General features: G+C 40.2%; 1 protein-coding gene across 1 annotated transcript in view; it reads right to left on the minus strand.

The window, feature by feature from the left end:
- Positions 1-26943, minus strand: part of LOC119861898 (connector enhancer of kinase suppressor of ras 2-like) — a 479757-nt gene that overhangs the window by 236179 nt on the left and 216635 nt on the right. Inside the window, exon 8 of the mRNA XM_043492113.1 lies at positions 20729-20788. Within this exon, the coding sequence (XP_043348048.1) occupies positions 20729-20788 (60 nt within the window). The remainder of the gene's footprint in view (positions 1-20728; positions 20789-26943) is intronic.

Genomic DNA, 26943 nt, shown 5'->3' on the forward strand with positions numbered 1-26943 from the left:
GTGACATATTCAACACGTGGATTAAAAAATTGCTGTCTGTGGCCACCTTTTCAGTGTTACTGCAGGGTGTGGCGAAAGCTGATCAAATCTATATTTTTATTGTGAATAAACAAAAGGCATTTCTATTCATCAGTCAAGGAAGTTACAGGCATGAGCAAATATTATGATGGTTATTTTTGATAAAACACTTGATATAATTTTCAGGAGTGAAGAATAATCATTTATGGGAAGTGTACTTAATAGGAGAGTATCATATGGTGTACTTCCTTTTTTGGTTGTAGTTATAAGAAAATGATTTAAGTAGGAAGACAAATGAATTAATATCCCAGTCCTTCACACTTCCTCTCTGCAGCCACATGTACAGCTGGCTAAACAAGGTTAAAGACCAACTAAAAGAGGATATATTTATGGGAGCCCACTGTTAAAATATTGACAGCACAAGTTTATAGTTTTATTAATACTTCTATTTTTCACTAGTATATAATATTTCAGATCTAAAACACCTTATAGTATTATTGGATTAAGGTCACAACATCCTGGAGAGAGATGTAGGTAAATACTTCTATTTTACAAATGTGGAATGGAAAGAGTTCATTCTGCATCTTACATTGGGGCAGTAGCTTATTCTGAGTGTAGTTGCACTGGTTTCAGTGGGACTACTAAAGGAATAAGAAGCCACTCAATGAGTTAATACGGGTTAATGAAAAAGGCTGTAAGCAAATTAGACCAAAAACTTGTATACCAAGTTGACAGCAGCCAGGAGAGAATACTATGGTTTCTTACTGCACTAACTGCTGGGCCACCAGTCTTCCCACTTTCTGAATGCTGAGGCAAAATGTAATCCATCTCTAGGCAGGCATTATCTAGTAATTACTCGGAGTACTCAACTATCCCAGTTTCTATATCTTGTTATGTTGAGGGTTTGGAAAAAAACTCGCTAGAACTGGTGGATACAACAGGCACCTGCCATTCAGGCAAAATGAGGGGCTGTTCTTCACTACAGGGAGACTGACACTGCTGCAATCGATGAAGCAAGGGTCAATTAAGCAGGTCTAGTGCAGGCACATTAAATTGACAGCAGAGCGCTCTCCTGTTGACCCTGGTACTCCACCTCTCCAAAAAGAGTAAGGGAAGTCGACCAGAGAGCGTCTCCCCTTGATGCAGTGCAGTGAAGACACTGGGGTAGGTTGACCTAAGCTACGTTGAGTCCAACTACATTATTCACATAGCTTGAGTAGTGTAACTTAGGTTAACTTAAACTGGTAGTGAAGACAAGCCCAAGAAAATAATTAAATGACACTTTGTTTGAAGATAGCTGAAACAATAAGAGCAACCACCCAAAACACAGACGGTATGCAAGGCCGCTCAGGAATCTGAACTGTATGGATAGAAGGGTTTTTACTGTGGACTGAATGTAAAAGCAAGAGCAGAGGACTGATTTGACTGAAGCTGTGAGTATGAGAGAAAAGAGGCAGAAGCACCACGAAAGCACGCAGACAGGAGCAAAGCTCGAGACGCAGCCAGAGAAGCCCTGGGTAGCATGACCCTAAGAAAATGCTAGGGGAGAGAGCTTTTGCATGTCCCTGCGGCCCGCACATCCCTGCGGCCCACGCTGCTTCCCACAGCTCCCGTTGGCTAGGAACGGCGAATTGCGGTTACTGGAAACTGGGCAACCGTGCCTGCGGACGGTCAATGTAAACAAACTATCTCGTCGTCTGCCAGTGGATTACCCTGATGGGCCGCATGCAGATTAGAGCAGCATAAGCAAGTCATTGTGTGTATGAAATATTAGCTTGTACTGACTTCGCTAGTGCTTTTTATGTAGCCTGTTGTAAAACTAAGCAAATATCTAAATGAGTTAAAATACCCTTTGGAAGATCTCTGCATGCCCCCAGAGGTATACGTACCCCTGTCTGAGAACCATTGTGCTAGATCCTGGATTTTGGCTAACTACTCAAATCAAAATGGGTAACAGTATTATTAGTCTACTTATTGGGTCACCCATAAGTGCTTTTAGGACATTTGCAGGTACAGGGTATTTCATCTCCATTTCTAGACCATAAAGTCATTGTGCATTAAATTGCTACACCCACAATGAATAAGAGGTGGATATGGAAGAGACAGAAATACTGTTGTTCCCAATTTGTTAGATTTAAATTAACATTAGCTGTAAAAGTTAAGATTTGGCTCTTGTTCCTTTTAAGTTCTTTTTCTGACTTTGAAAAAGCCGAGTTATTTATTATCTTTTAAAATTAAATTGTGGCTTTGGGGTCAATTATCCCTTCAAAAGGGATGATAAATCAATTTACTGAAATGCTGGGAATAAAGGTCTTTGAAGTTGCTTTATTTCATGAAACATTTTTTAGCAGAAATAAAGAAGTAACTCTTGATGGTGTCCTGCTTCCTTATGCTAGCAACACAGCAGTTTGCAAATTGGAAATTAGCCTCTAAAATATTTATGGTTTTCACTTGGTCTACTAACAATTTTTCTTTTTAAAGAGCTTGTGCCTTGTTTTAATCAGAAATGCTTTTCCCCTTCAAAAGTATATTTTTGTTAAAAAAATCTTTATTATGGAAATATACAAATGATTTCTTTTAGTTCACTACAAAGTTAGTTTCTGAACATGAAAGACAGTGTGCACTACATTCAGCCACCAACAGCATATCACTAACAGGAAATGCTTTGAGAAGCCATCTCAGTGCTATTATATTTATCATAAACCAGAAGACACAGAAAATTGATTCACAGTTTAAACTCGAAAAGGCAGACTTAAAAAAAAAAATCTGAGCCAAGCTTCACAAACCAAACCCCAGTCATAAAGAATAAAGAGACATGAAAGAAGAACAGGATCACTGAGGAATTTTAATTAATGAGGGATTTTTTTCATTCAGTACAATACTTGACTACAAACCACTGACTTGAATGATCATATTGAAACAACAGTGAAACAATACATACAGATGCACTGAATTAACTGAAAATAAATCAGAGAAAGGAACTGCATCACAGCAAAAGGAGAAATATCAAATATTTTATGTGAATTAGGACATTTGCCACATTAGAAGTATATACTGGTACAGGCCATGGCCCAAACTACAGAAATGATAAGTCAGCAGAATAGAACTAGGAACAGTCCTATTTCTCCACTTACCCACCTTGGCTGCATTGCTAGGGCTTACAAGTGCTAGCTCACAGATGTGTTAGGCACATAGGTTGAAAATTCATCTACCATAAAAAGGGCTATATTGGGAGCAGGTGGCTGAACAGCAGGCTTGCACGGCAAATCCACAGCCACTGTACACAATGGAATTGAGTTTCATTCCAGCTGCAATGGCCGGTGAGGAGAGGTATTTCACAGGATTTCCATGAAGGGCTGCTGGGTACATGATTATGTATATCCAAATGTCCACTAATCCTCTATATAGATAGCATAGAAGTATCATAACCCCCATTTCATAACAGGGGATGCAGAAGTGGCTGCAGAGGACTGCTGAGTTAACCCAGGCTCTGTTTACACACTGGGGTATGTATTATATCCCCCAAAACCTCACATAGTTCTCTTACACAAAGTCTGTTTATTCTGCCTTTTCCATGATGAAAAGCAAGTTGGGCATGGGATAAGCTTAATGGTCTATATTATGGCCAAGAAAACCCTGTATAGCTTGTGTTTGTTTTGATTTCAACATAATTATTAGGTATTATTTTTATTACCATAGTGCCTATGAGCCCTAGGCCTGGACCAGGACTCCACTGTGTGAGGCGCAGTACAAGCACAGAACAAAAAGATAGTCCCTGCCCCAAAGAATTTACAGTCTAAGTAGATGACAAGAGACAACAAATGGATACAGACAAACAACGGGAGAGTACAAGGGAACACTGAAACAATACTGGGCAGTATGCTAGGCAGCGTACTCCACACACCAACAGCCTACCTGTTGTCAAACATTTTGTAGGCCTCGTGGCAAAGGAGAGTTTTAAGTAGAGTTTTAAAGGAGGATAGTGAATTAGTTTTGTGGATGATTACGGGGAACTTCTTCCAAAGGTGAGGGCCAGTGTGGGAGAAACACAAAGATGCTTGTTTGAAAGTGAGTGATGGAGGCAGACATCGTAGGCTGATCAGAAGCAGGAATCAACCTTTTGATATTGACATCAGCCTCCTAATATCAGAATAGATCGGTTCTTGGCTGTTCTCTTCTTGGACTCAAACAAGCGTCTCTTTCACAACTTCCTTTTCTTTCTCTCCCAATTCCGACTTCCCTTATTCTCCATCTGCCTCTCACTTTCCTTCACCCTGCTCACACCCTTCCCTCACTATCCTCACCCCATCTCTGCCCCATCCCTTACTTTTCCTCTATTCAACTCTTCAATTGCACTGCTGTCCATTCTCTTTCCATGCCCAGGTGCTCATGTCCTCCAATACCTCCTGCACTCCCAAATAAAGCCCATTAATCACTTTAGTTCATTACACCATATTACAGTATATTTTAAACTAAAGAAAACATAACTGTATTCACCATGGTATGCACACCAAATTAAGTACTCTAATGATCTTATCACTATAACTCCTTCTTCTGTGTCTCCAACGCAGTTGTGTCTTTCCTATGTGTTCCCCTCTGAACCACCCAACTTCTGTGTCCATCTTCTGTTCTTGCACACCAGCCTCTTTCCCCTTCTGTGGGCACTCAGATGTGAACTAGACTTTAGAAAGGCAGGGAAGATAAAGAGAGGTGAGGAGCTCATGGGACTAAGAGAAGAAAGAGAAGGAATCAGAATCTTTAGGGGTTTGGAAAAGGGGATCTTCAAGGACACAGAAGAGGGAAACTTCAGGGAAAGGGAAGAAGGGTGTGTTCTAATTCAATCACAAGAATTCTTGTTCATCAAGCAGAATGAAAACAGCAGGCATGGAAAACTCTTGCACACTAATTCCTCATTTACCCTGCATTCCTGACTATATCCAGAGAGGTTACCAAATTATTTTTCAAAATGACTGTGATACCAACCTTCAGCCTTCTTACTTCATTACTCAAAGTATTATGAATTCTTTCAGCTTTTCAACCTCAGTCAAACACCTTGCTGTAAATAATTCTTCTCCCTTAGGTGGTTGATAGTCATATTATTAAATATAATGTTTACTGAAAATAAAAAGATCATTTTGACCTTCTGTACTAAAAAGTACAATTGTGTCATCTCCGCATAGCTAGCTATACATGTTCCTCCTAAAAAATTTAAAAATACTTCCTAAATGTTTTATGAATCATCCAAGGAATACTGAAATTGGCCTGATGCTATTAATTTCTTGACTGTACAATGGGATGCACATTAACGTGGTTTTACATAAAAATACAGAAACAACTCGTGAACTTGATACATTTTCAGTGAAAATGTTCCTTTTACTTCTATGCTGAAAAATAACCCCCCCCCAAATCTCCCTTAAGTGTCAAATCTCCATCTTCGTGCTTCTTTTACATCTACCTCCATCTTCCTCATGGATTTGTCTCCCAAAACATTAAAAGCTAATGGAGAGTGAAAGCTTGTTGGTATTGCTTTGCAAAAGCCTGCACTTTAAGCTGCAATTCCCCAAGAGACAGCAATGTGCTTTACACAAAGGTTAGTTTGCGCCTAAACTTCTCTTTCTTAAAGGATGTGCCTCACTTGAAGATGAAGCAGCAGCACGTATCAGAGATTTTCTCCCATCATTTTGGACTTGCGTGGTAAGCATTAGATAATTTACCAAGATATTTCACATCTTACAGCTCAGGTTGCTGTATGTACGGCTTTCTTCTACAACATTAGTTAATAACTACAATTTGGATTAATTTTTCTACCTAGGTGAATACAGATGATATGTGATTACCCATGCCGGCATAGTGATAGATTTTAGTACATCAAGTTTCATCAAGGGCAAATCCTATGAAAAGCTCCAAACAAAATGTTTTTTAGAGCACAGAACATTGAAATGAATGTAGTAGTTTAATGGTTAAACTTATTAAAAAATATAGAGTTTTTACAAATGGGAAGAGGGCAACATATTCCAACCCTCAGGAAAAGACACACCACCATGGTTTGCAAAGTGGTTCTTCTCTATGAAGAAGTTTCAACTTCAATTAAAGAGGCAGATCCAGCAGAGAGAGGGAAACCTGCCACCAAAAATAAAGCAGAAGCATTAAAAAAAAAAGGGAGAGAAAGGTGCATAAAGTAACCCAGCTGGAAGGGTTTATTAATATGCTTGCTCTATTATTTGAGGACTGATGCCTTCTGTATTATTTGAAGACAAGAATGATGCAAACCTAACCAAATCCTCTTCACTATGTATCCATCAGTAATCTAGATGGAACATTGCTGTAGTATCTAGTAAAATTTTAGGCCCTGAACTTGCAGAGAGCTTTGCATAGGTAAATGGATCTGTCTGGGGAGAGCTCTTTACAAGATTAAGGTCTTAAACCACACATGCGCGCACACCCTCCCCCCCAATATATATTGTGGCAAATTGCCAGCACTATGATGGGTCTAGTGCTTTCTCTTCTTGGGGAGCTGAGGGGGGTTTCAGGGCACCGTTTTTTGCCCCTGAACTAGGGTATTAACTGCCCCACCAGTGTCCTAGAGGAGGGGAGTGGAGAGGGAGGGACTCGGGCCCACTCTCTACTCTGGGTCCCAGCCCAGGGCCCCTAGAGATAGCAGTAAACCACTAGAACTAGTGGCTCCTTCCCCTGGGCTACTTCCCTCTCCTGCCCTCCAGCTTGTGGGGCTTCCTGCCCTCCCTCTGCACAAACCAGGTATCCCTTTAACCTAGGGTCTTGGTCTTCTTAGCCCACTGCAGCACTTCTCCAAACTGTCCTCTGCTTCCCTCCAAACTGCTCTCTGCTCCAACACCAATCCACTCTGCTTCAACACCAATCCTCTCCTTCAACTCTTCCTCTTGTCTGATTGAAGTAGGGAGTTTTTATCATGTGACTGGCTTCAGGTGCTTTAATTGGCTTCAGGTGCTTTAATTAATTTATAGCAAACTTTCTTCCCTCTACAGGAAATAAGGCTTCCTTTAACACTCTCCTGCTGCCCTCTGGCCATGCTGTATCACATATCCCCCCCCCATGCTCAACACGATGGGGTTGGAATACTTGGGACGAAAGGCAGTGCTGTCCTGATAGGCCATCAGTGTTGCCATGTTGGCTTCCGGCCCTATGCTGTACCTGGAAATGGAAGGGCTGCAGGGATAGGAACCACCTAGTCTCTCTTGCGTTCTTCTCTTTGTTTCTGTGCATCCACTGGAGTGGGGTGTGGTCTGTCATGAGGGTAAACTGCTGCCCCAGTAGGCAATAGTGGAGAGTCTCCATAGCCCATTTTACCGCCAGACATTCCTTTTCAACGACGGCATACTTTTGTTCCCTGGAGAGGAGTTTCCGGTTGAGGTACGAGATCGGGTGTTCCTCCTCCCCTACCGTCTGCAAAGGGATGGCTCCTAGCCCTACCTCTGAGGCATCTGTTTGTAGGATGAATTCCTTCTCCAAGTCTGGGGCTATGAGTACTGGATGGCAGCAAAGGGCTGTCCTTAAATCTGCAAATGCTCCTTCTGCCGCATCAGTCCACTTTACTATCTTGGGGCCCTGAGCCTTTATCAAATCAGTCAACAGCCCTGATCTGGTGGCAAAATGAGGGATGAATCTCCAATAGTATCCTACTATCCCTAGAAATGCTCTGACCTGCTCTGACCGGACTGGTCAAGGCCAAACTTGTATTGCCTCCACTTTATTCCATTGGGGTTTCACCAAATCTCTCCCTACTACATACCCGAGGAATCTGGCCTCAGCTGTCCTACCACACACTTGAGAGAGTTGGCAGTGAGGACGGCCTTCCGCAGAGCATATAGCACCGCTTCTACTTTTCCTAGGTGTGTTTCCCAGTCAGGGCTATGAATGACTATGTCATCTAGATAGGTGGCGGCATACTTGGCATGGGGTCGCAGCAATTTGTCCATAAGTCGTTGGAATGTTTCAGGGGCCCCATTGAGTCCAAAAGGGAGGACAGTATATTGGAACAGGCCATCGGGTGTAGAGAAGGCAGTCTTTTCCTTGGCATTCTTGGCCACGGGAATTTGCCAATATCCTTTGGTCAGGTCCAGGGTGGTTAGGTATCGGGCCTTGCCTAACTGATCAACTAGCTCGTCAATGCGTGGTATCGGATAGGCATCGAATTGGGATACTTCATTCAACTTCCAGAAGTCGTTGCAAAACCTCAGGGTGCCGTCAGGCTTGGGGACTAGGATGTTAGGGATGGACCACTGTCTGTGGGATTCATCAATAACCCCAAGTTCCAGCATCTTCTTCACTTCTGTCCTTATTTCTTCCCTTTTAGTTTCCAGTACCCAGTACGGTTTTATTATCACCCTTACTCCGGGCCTGGTGACAATGTGATGTTGGACCAGTGTCGTATAGCCTGGCTGTGCACAGAACACGTCCTGGTTCTGTTGGATCATATCAATGACCTCTGTTCATTGTTCTGGAGTTAACTCAGGAGATATCTTCACCTTCCCCTTCAGGTCGTCTATCTGGGGTGGAGCTCCCCGAATGACCAGGCACGTGTCTCAGTCATGCCAGGGCTTTAGTAAGTTGATGTGGTAGATTTGCTCTGGCCTTTGGTGGTCTGGTAGTCTGACCTTATAGTCCACCTCCCCAATGGCTTCCACTACCTCATATGGTCCATGTCAGCTGACTAGGAGTTTGCTTTCTGCTGTCGGCATTAGCACCATCACCCGTTCCCCCGGCTGAAATCTCAGTATTTTTGTCCGATGGTTATAATATGTCCACTGGGCCTCTTGTGCTTTTTCCAAATGTTCTCACACTATAGGGGTTACTCGAGTTATTCGCGTTCTCATCTGTGTCACATGCTCAGTGACATTCTTTCCTGGGTTGAGTTGTTCTTCTCAATCTTCCTTGGCAATATCTAATATTCCATATGGGTGGCATCCATATAGTAGTTCAAAGCGAGAGAAGCCAGTGGGGGACGCCTGGGGGACTTCCTGTATAGCAAACATTAAATTCCGGTAGAAGGGTATCCCAATCTTTTCCGTCCTGAGATACCACATTCCAGATCATACTTTTAAGGGTATGGTTAAACCGCTCGACCAGTCCATCCGTTTATGGATGGTAGATTGAGGTCCGTATGGCCTGGATGTGGAGTAGGATACATACGTCTTTCATTAATTTTGACATGAAAGGGGTTCCTTGGTCTGTCAGGATCTCCTTAGGGATGCCCACTCTGGCAAAAACCTGGAGTATTTCTTTTGCTATTGCCTTGGATGTGGGGTTTCTTAAAGGAATGGCTTCTGGATACTGCATGGCAAATTGCCGGCACTACTATGATAGGTCTCACGCTCTCTCTTTTTGCGGGGCAGGGTTTAAGAGCACCGTTTTCTTGCCCCTGAACTGGGGTATTAACTGCCCCACTAGTGTCCTAGAGGAGGGGAGTGGAGACGGAGGGACCCGGGCCCACTCTCTACTCCGGGTGCCGGCCCAGGGGCCCTAGGGATAGTAGAAAACCACTAGAACTAGTGGTTCCTTCCCCGGGCTACTTCCCTCTCCTGCCCTTCAGCTTGTGGGGCTTCCTGCCCTCTCTCAGCACAAACAACCCCTTTACCTAGGGTCTTGGTCGTCTTAGCCCACCGCAGCACTTCTCCAAACTGTCCTCTGCTTCCCTCCAAACTGCTCTCTGCTCCAACACCAATCCACTCTGCTTCAACTCCTCCTCTTGTCCGATTGAAGCAGGGAGTTTTTATCATGTGACTGGCTTTAGGTGCTTTAATTGGCTTCAGGTGCTTTAATTAATTTATAGCAAACTTTCTTCCCTCTACAGGGAATAAGGCTCCCTTCTAACACTCTCCTGCTGCCCTCTGGCCATGCTGTATCACAATATCTAAAGACTCAAAGAAATGACTCACAAAATATAATACCTATAAAAACCAACCTGTGATGGCCTGGTCAGAACACAAGCAACTGAAAAGAGAAGTTTTGTGTCCCCAGTTTCTTGGGGGCCAACACAGATACAACTCACTGAAAAAAGGAGTATAAGCACTGGATGATACAATAAGCTCTAAATGAGGAATCAAAGTGGTCTTGAACATTTAAGCAGGATCTAAAGTCCCAGTGAAGAAATAAGAAATGAGTAATTTTCTCACCTATGCTTCAGCCTAATTAGAATTCAGATGGGAAGAAGACACACTTAGCTAGGTATGGGGAAACACCTGTTTGTCTTCAGAACTACACCAATCAATCAATCCATCTCATTCTCTCCCTTTTAACTCCTTTTGGCTGTTTTATATCCCCCCTAGCCCATCAGCAATGTGTTGCCAATTAGAGTAACTGGCAGCCTTCCATACAGCTCTTGATGATCTATCTATTCATTAGTTAGTGGCTCACAGGCAATCAGGTGGTTCCCATCCCCACATAATCCAGGGTGCTTTTGTAGACTCATCTTGTTCTTTGAAACAGGGCTTCCTCCCCTTTCTAATTAAATCCTACGCAATATCCATTTACTCTCAATTTTTCCCCAGAGGAAAACTGGTGGGGATGGCAAGAAGACCAGGACTGTTTGCAACATTAAGTCTTAAGAAACATGAGAGAATTCATTATATTCAACTCCATTATTGTAGCAGTGAAATTCACCTGCCAGAGTTTGTATGTGCATATGCATGTGGTTTTCATTCAGTATGAATTCTCATGACAAAAGGCTTTGTATTTGTGTCATTTAGGCTGGCCTCATTGTAAGAGATACAGGATCTACTCAAGATACTACAGTCATCACTTATAACCCTGCCAATTGCCTTAAACAACAAAATAGCATTACCTCAGTATCTGTAGTATTCTCTATAGTATATGTTGAGAATTTAAGCTAAAACTGCAAAATAATGGGTGACTTTATCCATCTAAGGTGAAAACGGAAATTTTGTAAAGGGTGATCACATCAGGAATTGGCCAGCATATGGAAGCCATACTTGCTTTTCAGCAAACAGAAAGTTAACTGCTTGTTAACTTAGACTTTCTATACAAGTTTTTACAACATGCTTATCACCATAATATCTGAGTATCCAGTATCCATAAGTGATGAGGGCAAGCAATATAGCATAGCTGGGGACTAACAAAATATTCAATTAAAATAGCTACCTGATATTTTGAAAGTGGAAGACTATTAAGAAGGTAAAACTCACCACACCTCGTTATAACCCATTCCTGTAATAAGAGATGCTGGGAGATGAGGATTTTGGTTATGAAATTAATTTATTTTTTATTTCTATTCCCCCCCCTTTGGCCTGAGCAGTTAGCCAATATTCAGGGTCTTGCAGGTTGTTTCTGTTAAGAGGAGAAATTGATGAGAGAGTCAGGTATTTCTTTGGTGCAATCCTATTTTCTACTAAGAACGTACACAAAGTCCTGTTACCCTGAATGGAAATGAACAATAGGAGGCAATTTCTTTGCTCAAAATTTCAGGGCTCTTTTCAGCTGCCCAAAAGAAGCACTCTCTCTCTTGGCTTCCTCCAAGAGCTATGTTACCAGTATTTTTCTGAATGTCTCCTGGATTTTCTGGCAACTCTCTCAGGGCTTTCTGCTAATTTCTGCTTCTTTTCTGGATGCTTCTGACACACACAGACCCTGCATTCTCAATCAGCCCCCAGGGAAAATCTCTCCACCCAGATAGTTCAGGTTCTGATCAACCTTGCATGTGGCTTAGTCTTTTTGGCATTGTTTTCTATTGTTTCAAACGATCTTATTCCAGAAAGGAATTTACAGGCTTCTTACATTTATCCTGAATAAAGAATGGCAAGTCTCCCCTCCTCACCCCGGGCATCAGCTTCAACAAGGTCTGTGATTGCGGAGAACATTTGTGGATTGACAACAATTTGTTGCTGAACGAGCACTTCACCAGCTCAGAAACCTCTTGCATAATACCACTATATTAGCCCTACGGATTACCACTCACCATCTAATAATTCCATTATTTTACAAAAGCATATTTCATTGATTTAGCTTACAGCACTGTTGCCACTTCTTCAGAGGTTGTCCAGTCTCCTATTTACTTCAGTAAATATCTGCTCTTATTAGGTCTAGGAATATGATATGGCAAACCATCTAACCTAGACTAAATTAAAGGTTTGGTATTGTCATAATGGGAACATCTCTCTTTTTATGTTCAGAGATTGTCCGGTCCTTTATTACTACATCTTATTGGCTACATAAAGTCAACCCCAAATAGCAGTCACTGAACAAGTGAGCCAGGATCTTTCTCTGATTCTTAGGAGTGGATTTGGACAGGGCACCTTTTTCATAGTGTTCAGCTGTTCTGTAACATGTACGTAATCTTTAGTCTACAAAGTCTCCTTAGATAAGAATCTCCTCCACTTTCCTTTATTTCTCACAGCTTCCGGACTACAGCACATCTGATTAGATACATCAAACATCCACAATTAGTGGGATGGTGATATAGTGAAGGGAGTATTGAGCAAGAGAAGGTTGAGGAGTAGTCTGGTCTGATGAGAGGGTAGTTTGGTAAAGGAGACCCCTCAGGGGGCAGAGTTAAGGTTGTTGTGGATGTTGAACAAGTGGTAATGGTAAGATGTGTGCCTGTGAGTAGCGGTTATGTACTGCCAGTAGAGAGTATGTATTTGCTTAACTTTTCATTTCCTTATTTTTTATTTCAGTGTCAAGCATGTTGTGTGTGTGGCAAACTAAACTGTTTAACAACAACGTTTTGGGTATTTACACATATTCTCAGATACCAATACTATGTTAAGATGAAGTAAAGGTTGAGAGAACTTATCAGTAATTTAGAGTTAAATTCATTAACAGGGATAACAACGAGGAGTCCTTGTGGCACCTTAGAGACTAACATATTTATTTGGGCATAAGATTTCATGGGTTATAACCTACTTCATCAGATGCATGGAGTGAAAAAAAGTAGGCAGGTATAAATATACAGCACATGAAAAGATGGAAGTTGCCTTAGCAAGTGTGGGTGTCAGTGCTAACGAGGCCAATTAAATTACGGTGGATGTGGTCCATTCCCAACAGTTGATAAGAAGGTGTGAGTATCAACAGAGGGAAAATTATTTTTTTAATGACCCAGCCACTCCCAGTCTTTATTCAGGCCTAATTTGATGATGGCAAGTTTGTAAATTAATTCCAGTTCTGCAGTTTCATGTTGTCCCTTTCTCATGTTGTCCCTTTGATTTAGACTCTCTGCTCAATGCTGCTTGACAAGCCTTATTTAAAATCACACCTAAAGACTAACCCTGCTGTCTCACCTCTATGAAGTGTGTGTGTGGAGGAGAAAATATAAATAAAACATCAAAAGAAATCACCTCCTGAGTCACCATATGATCTTACTGTCACATTTACCCTCTCTTATGCCCTTCTTCCTTGTCTGTAGATGACTCCCATTTCTTGTATCATGTCAAATTTAGACTGTAAGGTCTTCAAGGTAGGGTCCAAATCTTTGTTTTGTGAGGTGCCTAGTACAACTTTTGGAACTTGACAAGTAATAAATAAATTAAAAGTTATTCAAAATAATAATGACGACCTCCCATTAGCCTGAGTTAGATTCAGAGTTTGCCAGTGTGCTGTTTGGTCTTTCTTAGTTTAAGAATTACAGGATTCATATGTAGAGAAAAGGTGGGTGAGGTAATATATGTTATTGGACCAACTTCTGTTGTTGAGAGAGATAAGCGTTCGAGCTTACACAGAACTCTTCTTCAGGTTGCTCTCTGTGCAAACTCAAAAGCTTGTCTCTCTCACCAGCAGAAATTGGTCAAATAAACAATTATTACCTCACCCACCTTGTCTCTCTAATATTCTGGATCCAATATGGCTATAACAACATTGCATATAGGATTCATACATACAGTGTAGATTAGAACACTGTATAAATAAATTATACCATACAGACTCTATGATATCAATATCTTTCCAGCAATGGAAGCTGAGCTGCTGCAAGGCCTCTGAAATTTGCCTTTGTTCAGCCAAGGGGCAATAATATTTTGCGTTTGTGTATGTTTGAATATAAAACTTATTTTAATGAAAAATCATTAACTAGTGAAGTGTAAGGGTTTGAAGCAGGTTACTCTACTATCATGAGGAAAAAGCTGAAACAAGGAGCAGGATTTGAAAACTTCATTACTATTTCTTCCCCTTCCCTCCTCCCCGCCACCTTCCTCCCCTCCACTCCCCCTTCCCCCCCCCCCCCGATTATACCACAAACAAGTTGCTTACAGAGAAATTTTCTCTTTAGTCTTTTGTTTATTAGAAAGTTGCTAATTTTACATTGACAAATGAATTTAAAATATAAAAGGCTTTTCTTTAAAAAATTCCAAAATGACAGGGATCATTTAAGCTTAGTACGATTTCCCTACACCCTATATTTTAGCTCTAAAATCTATTCTACTTTTATTTGTCATGAAACTCAGTCTTTGAATTTAGCTTAATTAAGCATTTTTAGGTCCAAGCGATTAAACAGCAATATAAAATGAATCCATCAAATACAGAGTAATAGAAAATAGAGATGGAGAAGTCCAGTTAGTTCATATGGTCTATCTCCCTACTAGTGCACAGTACAGTAATTTCCTACAGTTTTGTTCAGTCCAGTTTTAAATGATTCAAACAATGAGGCTTTCACTATTTCCCTTGGGAGATTATCCAATGTTAGAATAAATCTCACACTACTAGGAACATTTTCCTGATATTCAATCAAAGGTTTCCTTTGCTCATTTTCACTGTATTAATTCCTTGTTCTGTTCCTTTCACCCATCCTAAATAATTCCTCCCTATTTTAGGACTTAGTTTCTCCCCTTTGCCAAGGGCTCCTGGATGGGGAAGAAGCTGGTTATAGCTGCAAGAGTCTCAAGCTGCCCTGACCTCAGGTCTCATGCAGCTTTGAGACAACAGCTGGCTCTGCTTCCTAAGGGACCACACATCAACTAAGAACTATCCTCCTGACACACCCTCTATGCTGCGGTAATGGGGGAGGCTGGTATAGGTGCAGAGTACACAGAGTATTGTTATGGGTAAACAGTGAAAATTTAATCTTTAAATTACAATTTTCTTTGCTCTTGTGGATTTCTCTGACAATCCACTATTTAATGTCACATTAAAAATCAACCAATGCTGGGTAGAATTACACTAGTATGGGACAGCGTGCCACACTGGCCTTTGCCCTACTGTCTTCAGCTAATTATTAGCAGCATTTTTATTTTTCCAGTCTGACCACTAGTAAGGCATAACTTCAATAATTGCTTTATAGAGTTTGAATACTGTTGTTCAGGGCTTTACACAGCTGTATGTTGGCAGAAAGATTTGTGACTGATGCTATTCTAAGTATTAACTAACTGAACAACGGGAGAGATGGCTCCTCATCAGTCCTAATTCGAAAGGTCTATCACATTCATTAGGATTTCATGGTAGAAACCATGCTCCTTTCTGAAACCTTTAATTATAAATTATGAGGTAAGCAACAGGTAGGAATTTGGAAGCTACAAATTTTTCTGATTTCATCTTAAATTATTGCAGGCCAGATTGTCATCCTTAGTCATGTTCAATAGTGCCTCATTCCATGATTAGTTCCATTGATTTACACAGATGTGTTTTTCAAAAGCATTCAACTATACCTCTGTGTATCTTTTTCTGATGTGTCTAATATTGCTGAGAATACAGTAAAATGAGATTTAATTAATTCATTACAACATTCCCTCTCACCTCTCTCATATTCTTTATGGTAGTTGATGGACAAAGTAAGGATACAATGGTGCCTATCTGAGGGCAAGCTTAACTTCACCTCCACCTAATCCAATTTTATCAGGAATGGTTCACTTCATAAAAGAACTACCCACAGCTTACTGCAGGTAAAATTTTCTTTGGAACTTTCTGTAAGCAATTAAACAAAAATCTTCTCCACCCATACAGTTTGCCATTTTATCACTGCCTTTCCCATGACAAATGAGAGGAATTAATTTCCATCATTCAATTCAGAATCATCCCACTTTGTTATAACATCTCCTGCATCCCTCCTTGAATAGTTCCATTCCTATCATGCACTCTATCAGTCTTCAGTCGGTGACTTTATAAACTGTGTAAAGATTTTTGGAGTCCCATAAGTTTCAGTTTTCACATGTCTGCTCTTCTCAGTCTACCTTCTCTCTAAATCATCTTATTATGATCTTCAAACTTTAAATACCTCAAGTACATGGATAGCTTTCACCACACATATCTTTAAATGCCTTAAATAATTCATTCTTATACACCTTTTCTGCTTGTCTATTGCAAAGAAACTATGCTTCATCTCAACTGCCCTCAGTCATATTTCTCAAAAACAGAAATACTTCTCTCAGGAAAAAGGAGCAAAAACCAAATTCCATCTACTCTCTCTCTAGCTCCCTCCCACACAGACACATACACCAAGTCTCACCCTTTTTATCCTTTACTAAACTAGTTGATGTTTAGTTTAGGGTAGGTATTCTACTTTACCTTATTCTCCTCTATCTGTAAATATGCCTCAATATTTTCACAACATTGCCTGGATACAAAACTGACCTGAGTCCCTCCCTGCCGCAATCCCAGTTCATGACTTCATTTCCTTTCTTCTTGATAATGTAATATGCTCCTCAATGCCCTCCACAGGCCTCAGCTCTTCAAACTCCAGAATGTATAGAATTCTGCAGGCCACTTTCTCACATATACCAAAGAGTGGGAATTCCCACTTCCATCCTCAAACTGTACTAGCTAACCATCTATTTTTGTATTGAGTTCAAAATTGCTTTGCCTTGTTTTTATTTTTTCCCCATAGATTTTGGTCTTCCTATTCCTTTCCAACTCTCCCTTCTCATATAGTCCCTGTCTCAGTTTTCCCTTTCCCACCATCTTTCCACTGTTAGCATGATAGTTTTCTCCTCAGCAGTGCCTACTATTTCAGACCTCCTTCTATATCTGTGCATCACTGACTACTTTTCAAATCTCTTCTTTAAATTTATCTTCCACTATTGCCTATGCCTGTCAAATTTTCCTCTGGGCATATGTCTGTTTGCTTCAATTATCTATACCACTACACACACACACACACACACACACACACACACACTTTTATTATTAGATTTCTTTTATGACCTAATTCTGTAAAGAGTTTAAGATACAGTTTCTATGAGTCAATCCTAGCAAATGTAGTATGACAGAGTGAAAGGTGTACACATTTGCCTGATATCTCCTCCAAAAGTCGACAATGGTAATTTTTCTGCTGTGGTTAATAAAGCCTGTTAACCTTTAGATTAGATTAGGTTGGCTAAGACTAGTTCTAGCAAATTTTTACAATCCATTCTGATTACACAAGGAAGCAAAAGAACATTTAACAGAAAATGATTCACCATTGCATAGCAATGTTAGTATATAAATAGCACCATTGTAGTATATTAAGGGTTGCCAAACAGCAAATGCTCTCATCTTTGACTCTCTAATATTATGAATGTCTGTTCTACCCAATTCTGGCAGCTGAAGGTGCTTGGCACTTTTCAGCATCATTCATGAACACTGTATGTACATGCAAAACCTTCCTGTTGTGTCTGAGGCAGCACAACTAAACAGGCATTAGGTGGATATACATTCACAAATAAACTGCCTGTAAAAAGGCAGGGCTTCTCCCCAGCTGGCAAAGCATCAACTGGCATGCCCACAGTTTCTTCTGGGGAGTTTTATTTCTCGAACATAGGCAAAGCAAACAAAACAGTTTTTCAACTCATCCTTGGCTATAGTCCCCAGGGGACTTCCCCCCCCCCCACCCCTTTAGCTCTCAGGCTCTCATTGCCTCCCCTTTCCAGGGACTCTGGCCGGTGGGCCTGCTTCTGTGCCGTGTTCCCTGAGCACCATCACCCAAGGCCTTTCTCCCTGGATACCATTTTACGAGCAGTTCCTCTCAGGTTCTCACTCACTCGCCTCTTAGGCTGCGCCTGCTTTCTGCAGCATCTCCCAGGCACTCACTGCCTGTCCTCCCAGAAAATTCTACACCCGGCAGCTTCCTAGTTCTGACTCACCAGGTGACAGTCTCTCTCTCTCTCTCTCTCTCTCTCTCACTGGATCTTCCTCTGGCCCAGATGCCCGCTTTTAAACCTAACGGGGGTCCGCTAACTAGGCACAGGTATTCTGGTGCTGCTCCCTCTTAAAGGGCCAGTGTCACCCTGTGACTGCCCCACATTACAGTTGGCCTTCTTAAAGACCAGGAAAAGATATTTGTGCCTCATCTTAGTTGTGAAAAAGAGAGATACTCATTTATCTTTTTTCAGTAGTTTAGGAAATACCAGTCTACAGTAGGGTTGCCAACCTTCCAGGATTGGCCTGGAATCTCCCAGAATCAGCATCAATCTCCCAATGACTATTGAAAGCAATCTTGGAGATTTTAATAGGATATTTTAATAAAATTGGGGAAAACATCTCCCAGAATAGCTTCAGTCAGACTTGGAAACCCTAGTCTACAGAATATCATTACTAAGTTTAGAAATAATGATATAATATATACATTAATACTAGCCTACAATACATCACTACTAAATATAGAGTAAGACATATGCCAAATTCTTAGCATGAAGTCTCTATATAAAAATAGCCAACTTACACAAAACTCACAGGAGAGATTCACTGGGAAAATTAACTAACAATGTAAGAAATGTACTAAATATTAATATAAAAAGTTTGTGATACACTCCACTCTGTTTTAGCTAACTCTCCGAATATAATGGTGTTTACCAAGTAGAATATTTTTCATATATTATTAATATTTAACCTTTTTAATGCCATATTGTCTAGATGTTTGGTTATGGCCCTACTGTGCTATGGGCTGTACAAACATAGAAAGTTAAAGTCCCTGCCTCAAAGAGCTTACAATCAAAAGGACAACACATAATAGGTGGAAACGACAAACGGTGGGTCAAGTTTTGGAGCAGGAGAGAAAGGGTTAAAAAAACAGGATGTGTGCAATGATTCTCAGACAATCAGCAGCAACAATCACAACTCTCCACCTGCCAAGCCATTGCTGATGCACTACGGAAGAAGCAGGTTTAGAGGAGGGACATGAAGGAGGCTTAAGTGCTGACTTTATCGATTTTGACTGGGAGTTTCTCTCATTTGTAAGGAGCAGCATGGGAGAAAATGTGAAGGTGCTTGTAAGAGAACTGGAGAATCAGAGGCTCACGCCATTAATAAACCGAAGGCAAGAGTCAATCTTATGATAATATAAAAGATAGAATAGGAAGGGGAGAACTAAGTTGTGGAGAGCTTTGTAAGTTGGGACAAAAAATTCTGTTTGACATAGTGAAAGACAGAGAGGGGGTGACAGTCAGAATGATAGACTAGGAAAATGATTTTAGCAGCCTGTTGAATGGACTTGAAGGGGGGAAGAATGCAGGCATTAAGGCCAGAGGAGGTGATTACAGTAGTCCAGGTATGTGATGATCAGTGCTTGGACAGTTATAATATATTAAAACTATATTTTTTTAAAGAAACAGTGCAGGTTAGTATTTGGACACATTAAGAAATGACCTGAGACATATCTACCAAACTTGATAAACTATAAAATATAAAATCAGAAATTACCGAGTCTTACTTATATTTACTACCTGCTTTTCTATCAACACATGAGATTAAAAAAAAGTCTTTAAAAATGGATAGCAATTGCCCTTGATTATGCATAGAAATTGATCCAGAACAGGCGGAAGATCTCTTTAGTCATGATTTAGAAGACTGACATTTTGACATGACAGAAATTATATAAGATTAATGACAACAATGAACAATGTCATGTGAGAAAAATTTATCTCCTATAAAAGCAAACATTTGCAAGTGGGAAATTGTGTACACGAGCTCATTAGGGAAGCGTGGTGGGGTCAACGTGTGGGATTTTGGTTTTTTAAAGCCTTTGTTGCTCTTCATTTTTTTTGGTTTCTATGTATATAATGTTAATAGTTTTAAAATCAGTAAATAGATACTATTAAAAGGATGTACATCTTTTTTGGAAGAAATACAGTGGATTCTGCTTATTAGCAGCCTGTTGGTTCTCAGAAAAGAGTTGCTATTATTTGAGGTGCCTTCTTAGGCTGCAGCCCTCCAAACCAGCCTATGGAAGGTGCTCAGCACATCCTAGCACTTTCTACCCTGGTTACAGATTGGCAACATTGGGGCTTTGTGGGGCTCCAGCCAAGGAAGAAAGCACTGAGATGGTGCCAGGACAGGGCACAATCCGAAGAGCATGAGGAGAGGTACCCTGCAGCCCTCCAGAACCCCTGCTCCCCATGGAAAGTCTTGGCAGCAGGGCTGCAGTGTCCTCCCTCCTGCTGCCCCCTCATGAAGCCTCCCCTCCCAGCTGCAGACAAGTTTGTGGGGCTGCAGCCAGGAAAGACATGTCAAAAAGCTGTCAATAAGTGGCATGCCTGTTGCCAGTATCCAAATCCTACTAATATTAAAGTCAATGGGACGGGACTGGCACCCAGCAAAACACTGCTATTAACTAGAAGTTGTTGATATCAGCATTGCTATTCAACGGCATCTGCTGTATATATATTTTTTACATAATAATGAAGATACTAATAAATTAAAGCATTAATAAAAAGTGGCTTGATTTAAAACAAATCTTCATAATGTGAAATATACCATGGATATATGTCTTTTACAAACTGTAGGTGTAATAAACAAGTCTAATTGGAATAAAGCATCTTACATTTTCAGTAGTCCCAGTGATTACATGCAGCCCATCGTATGTTGACTTGATATACATCCCCTAAAGAAATGGCAAGAGAAGGAATAATTATCATCTGTGAGTAGTTACTGCATCAAAAAACTAGCTCTCTTTAATACTGCAGTAAACAAACTAGTGATGTTGGAAGAACGCTTGTTCTGGATTAAAGTCAAAGGCATTTCAGCTGATTAGAGCAAAGTATGGTTGAATACAATTTGCAAAACAAAATTAAAACAAAAACATATTAAGAGTCAATATAAAAATACATGTTTCCTTTGGATGCTCCTCCATTAATTCTAGCATCAGCAGATAAGAAATCTTTTGGACAACATTTATCAACTAATATGATAGGAGAAGCTGGACTTATTTTGGCATCTGAAATGCACAGATGTTTATTACTTTACTAATCTCAAAAAAAAAAGAACTAAAGTTGTCAGAACCCAGGTAAAGTGCAGAAATAGAGGCTTTAAACTTAAATAGCCCATACTCCAGAGGTCTATTGAGTCAGTAAAAAATAAAACTAGATAAAGCCTGGTGTGTCAGTAAGGTTCAGCAGCTAGCATTCTTGCCTCTTAATAGAAGTGTCACATACCACCCCAAGACTTGAGCTTTCATTTTAATGCTGACAAGGTAGAAATGTGCTGTTAAATCATCCTCTTTTGAAGGATTCTGAAGTCCCTTCTGCTATCCAAGTGAAGTTAAAAGCCTCATAACCAGAGGAGGTCAAAAATGCCCCCCCCATGGAAAATTTAGACTTGCTGGTTTAAACAAACAAACAAACAAATAAAAATCTGAATACTTTAGCAAGAAATTTTATTCCAATATGTTGTTGTGCTGCCTCATAAGAGTTGTAAGTCTGGGTGCTCTCATGCCTCCCTCTCATCCCCGATTTTCCCTATAGGCTGGGCTCCCTGTTGGGACTACATCTCTCAAGATGAACAATGGTCTTCTCTCTTAGTGAGGGGAAGAAGTGTATCATGGGAGTCGCATGGCCAATGTGCATCATAAGAGATTGTATCTGTCTGGGAAACCTGGCCAATAGAGACTATGAGACAGCTGAGGACAAGTCCCATGAGGCACTGCAGGAGCACACCCAAATCAAAATATGTTGGGGTTTTTTGGCCAAAATATTTAATTTAGTCAAACTCCAAATTTCCATTGATAAACAGCTTAGATGGATAAATTTTCAACTAGCTGTCTCACATTTTTTGAAAAGGGATAACCTGTATGTCCTTCTAGCCTATATTCCCTCTTTCCAGTCCCAATAAATAGGCTCCAGTTTTCAAGGATGTTTTTAAGTTATTGCTGAATGCATAATATATAGCTGCCATATTGGGTGTATTACATTACTATTGCATTACCATTAACAAAATTACTGCTTCATAAAGTTCTTTCAGAGTATGAAAATCAACCTAGAAAAACCATTCTATTCCACTCTATACAATACCAAAATTGTGACATTATGGGGGGGGAGGGTGAGAAATCAATTTTCTCCATAAATGTTGCAAAATCATTCTAAAGTATCTAGGATATTTTACTTGCTTTAAAAACAAAACAAAAACAATTCATAGTTTACCAAGATGTCGATCATGAATTTGATACTTTTGTCAAAGAAGTTTTGCTTGCATAAAATATTTATTAATCACAAGTTACACTTTTATGGGAGGAAATATCATCAACAGCAGCTCAAGTGTTGCCAACTGATGCGATTTGCAAACTTCTTGTAATGCCCAGTGGCCAAGGCGGGTTAGGGGCAGTCAAGAGCTATAGTCAAGTGTGCATGAGTAGTTGGTAGCCAACACGTTAATCTGTATTGGAGGCAATCTGGGGCAATTGTCGTCGTTCTTGCATGGGTCAGCAGCCAGAAGAGCCAATCCAAGGGCCGGGTCAGTGAGTTGGGGAGTCGAGGTCAGGCAACATGGCAACATGCCACAAGTACTCCTTTTCTCATTGTTCTTTAAAACAGCAAAGCAACAAGTTGGCTCAGGCAGAGAAGCATGGCAAGATGGTCTAAACAGCAATCAGCAGGCAATGGTCTGTCGCTCAGACAGCTTCCTCTTCCTGTTGGGGTGTTTATATAGCCCAGGCACCAATGAGAGTAGTGCCTATCCATCCAATCAGAGGCCTAGCTGCTGTGGGCCTGTAAGCCTTTAGGACTAAGGCTGTTGGTTGGGGTAGCAGTTTGATGCATTGCCATGGCACAATGGCTAAAGATACCATCTGAGAGACTTCAGAATAGCAGCCATGTTAGTCTGTATTCGCAAAAAGAAAAGGAGTACTTGTGACACCTTAGAGACTAACAAATTTATCTGAGCATAAGTTTTCGTGAGCTACAGCTCACTTCTCATGAAAGCTTATGCTCAAATAAATCTGTTAGTCTCTAAAGGTGCCACAAGTACTCCTTTCCATCTGAGAGACCTGGATTCAATGCTAGGGTCCTGACACTGCAATTTTTCCATTGAATGTCCTGCTTAGGAAGACTAACAATTATATTTTCTTTGCTATCCAATATCCACTATCGCAAGCCCTTATTCTTACTCACTTATGTAGTCCTATTGACTTCAACAGAATTAATCTCATTAGTATGGATTACTCAATATCATAAAGACTATCAGATTAGGAACTAGCAATTCACTCTCAAACTATAAATGAGCACCATAAAAAGGATGACATTCTGTTGTATTAAACTTTCTTTAAAAATGAAAGAAATAGGTTAATACAACCATCAGACATTATGCACATGCCTGCTGCACCTCTACATTTCCATACCTATGACCTAGATTTAATCAATTCCATGCGAGTGAGATGTAATTTGTTTGACTGATTTTTTTTTTGGTATCTTGCATATACTGTTCTTGCTACAAAATCTGCACAAATTTGGACTAATTGTGTGGCTAGGTAGAACAAGAATATATCTTTTGATATATGCAATTCTCTAACTTGGTGAGTCTGGGAATAAAAAAAATGAATACATGCTCTTCTCTGTGCTTGCGGAGTTGCATGCCTGAACCCCCAAACACAGAAATGAGGCTGTATTATAAGAAGTTTTGATCCCTTGTCTCCACTAAAGAAAAATGAGCTTGCACCCGTTTTTCTAAACTATTATCACAATATGTGAAGACAAAGAATTTTTAAAATTGTACTTCAGAAATAATACAAATGTGAATAAAATTAAACGACAAAGAACAACACTTTTATCATGACAATCTATTCTTATAAGTTTGTGTATAGTAATACATGGTCCCTATTTATCTGCATAATAAGATTCTAGGAATGTCACTGTATATATCACTCTGAAGCTTAGAATGTCTGTTGAATCCGTGATAGAAACAGCTACAAGCATGGTTGAGAGCTCTTTTTGTTTAGAACATCACCAGGTTCAATAATATCTGGGATTCATGGTAAGGACATTCTGTTACTGTCCAAAGTTTAAGTACACAGCCATTTTCAACTTATACACTTTACAAATTACACTCCTATGACAACACGGGCTTTCACTTAGTAAAGCCATAAAAGACTCCTGTTTTTATTCAGTTTTTCTTTTTTTACATACTTTGGTATGTAGAATATGATAGGTGCAATTGTATTTTTCCATTGGGGAGAAAGTTTTGACTAGAACACTGAAAAAAACCCCAGCACTTTTTGTAGTAATTGTCTCTTTCTTTTGTCCAGGGCATGTATTGTAGAAGTCAAATGTATTCCACTTAAAAGACGGCACTTCAAATCACCCTTTGCAGTGCTATAAACATTTTTCATGATCTACCCTGTCCTTGATATACAAACTGTCAGTGTTTGTCTGTCCTGTTACGCAGTGAACACATAGTTCAATTCAGCTCTCGGCTGCTCTCTCGGGTAGGAAGATCCTCAAAAGACAATTTACCCTTCAGTGTAAAATGACACTGAGACTTAGAAATATATTGCTTCTAAAGGACAATTTAAGGTGATACACTTTAGGGATTGCGCTGCATTATTTTAAATCAAGTTTTGTAAAGAGGAGAATTGAACTTCTAATTCAATTTTAAACTATACTGAAATGTGTTTAGCCTAAGCCTCCAAACTTCTTGTTTGTAACATGGATCCTAAAGTGTGCCAGAGATAAACAAAAGGTTTTCAGAGAGAATTTTTTTTCCACTATCCACTAAAAGCAAAATAATCTACCTTTGGCTCTGAGTGTAGCTCCATTTGAAAGTTTGTATATGACTGCAAAATTTTTGGTCTCAGACACAGTGCTTGACTCATGCCATAACACACTGAAATTCTCTGCTGGTGTTTTTTTTTTTTTAAAACGAGCCACAATAGTGTTCCAGTACTTCTGCTGGTCCTGGGACAGGTGGCTCCTTTCTGTCCTGTGCAACCAGACACAGTTAGGGAGAAGGCAACAAAGAAGTGTTCTCCACAGGGAGTCATTCCTTGCTCCCATGGGCCTCCCGCAGGAGCCCCTCTGCTTGCTCCTTCCGAGGGTTTCTGACTTCCCCGTGTTCAGGCACTTATTTTTTTTTTAAGGACTCCAGAACTGCTGAGAAACCTTCTGTTAACATGTTGTAAACCCAATAAAAAGCACCTAGTTAAACTGACATTCATAGGTAGAATTAGGCAGAACAGCTGGACCTTGCTCTAGATGTAACAGGCCATCTGTCTTCATTGAGTTTATCACTGCTTTACCACCGAGATGTTCCCACATAAAGCACATTCCATAATGAAGAAGCCTAGTTAAAATAGAAATATATCTCTAAAAAAATTCTTACAATTAATACCTATATATCCCATGCCAAAATATAGCGTTAATGAAATATGATAGTTGAACAATTGAACCATCAAGCATCCTTCCCCCCTCCCGCCCCCCGACCTTGCTTGTTTTGTAGATCTCACTGTAACTCTTGCTAATACTTCTGGAGTTGAAGAAGTGTGAACAATGGTGGAAATTCTTTGTAAAATGTTTCTACTGTAAGCAAGGTTTAAAGCAGCCATATTGACTCAGTAACCCAAAATTGAGTGTACTGCAATAATATTTTACATTTATATAGAAAAACATTCATCTTAAAACACTTTATAAATTTCATACAGAGGGCACCGAGTCCTGCATTATTATAGTTAATAAAAGTTTTGTTATGCATTTTAATGGAAGCAGCATCACATCCTTACAGAATGCAGGACGCTTCACAGCAGTAATAGGAAGGGAATATTCATATGACACTGGCGCAAATCCCTGTTCTTTCAAAATGCATCATGGGCTCATTAATGTCCACAGAGAGCAGACAGCACTTTGTAGTTGAGATTTTGCCTCAAAAATCTACTGTAAACAGCTTGGAGTTCGATTTATTAACCTTTGAGGAATGCAGAACTGAGCAATTCCTCCATAGCTTTGAACCCGTGCTCCAGGAAAACAAAATGCTCCAAAACTAGCATTTAGATCTGTAAGTCATGCCCTCCAGCAGAGCCTAAAATCCCATAGAACATGTTTCTGCTAGGCTTGTTTTTTTCCATAGATCTATAAGGATTGTTAAGTCTGGTGTTTGCTGGATGGATTGTTGGGGGCCTCTGGTGTGGATTGAGATTTCAGATCCAATAAAAATGAAGAAGCAGGCTTGATAAATCTTTCAGAAAGTCTGGTTTTCTCCCAACTATTCATTTGGGGCTTGAGATAGATAGATAGAAACATAAACAAAATATAAACTGTTATGATGCCCTCATTCACACTAAGGCCTTCTTACTCTGCTCTTGAAAGCATAATGTATATGCATGTGGGTGACAAATTAAGATTGCATAAGTAACCTTAATTCTGCTATTTCCTAACTTTTGGGTGCTTGACTTTGCAACCTTAAAAATGTTCTTTTAAATGTAGCTTTTGTATATATTGTTTCCCATGTTTGTTTGTTTTTAAATATCAAAACTGGAAAAAATATCATGTAGCATATGGACACACACGAGTCATCAGCAGGGTTGGATCCACCACACAAACCTCTGACACTGAGCTAACTGAGTAACTGCTAGCATAGTAGGTTGTCATCCTTTGTGTGGACCAGCAACAGATGAGGATGAAGCCCACAAGTTGCCCATAGAAGAATGGTGATACTCAAGAATCTTGACTTACATTTACATAAGAACAGCCATACTGGGTCAGATCAATGGTCCATCTAGCTCAGTATCCTGTCTTCCAACAGCAGCCAATGCCAGGTGCTTCAGAGGGAATGAACCAA

The sequence above is a fragment of the Dermochelys coriacea genome, chromosome 9 (genome assembly GCF_009764565.3).
Source record: "Dermochelys coriacea isolate rDerCor1 chromosome 9, rDerCor1.pri.v4, whole genome shotgun sequence".
Lineage (NCBI taxonomy): Eukaryota > Metazoa > Chordata > Testudines > Dermochelyidae > Dermochelys > Dermochelys coriacea.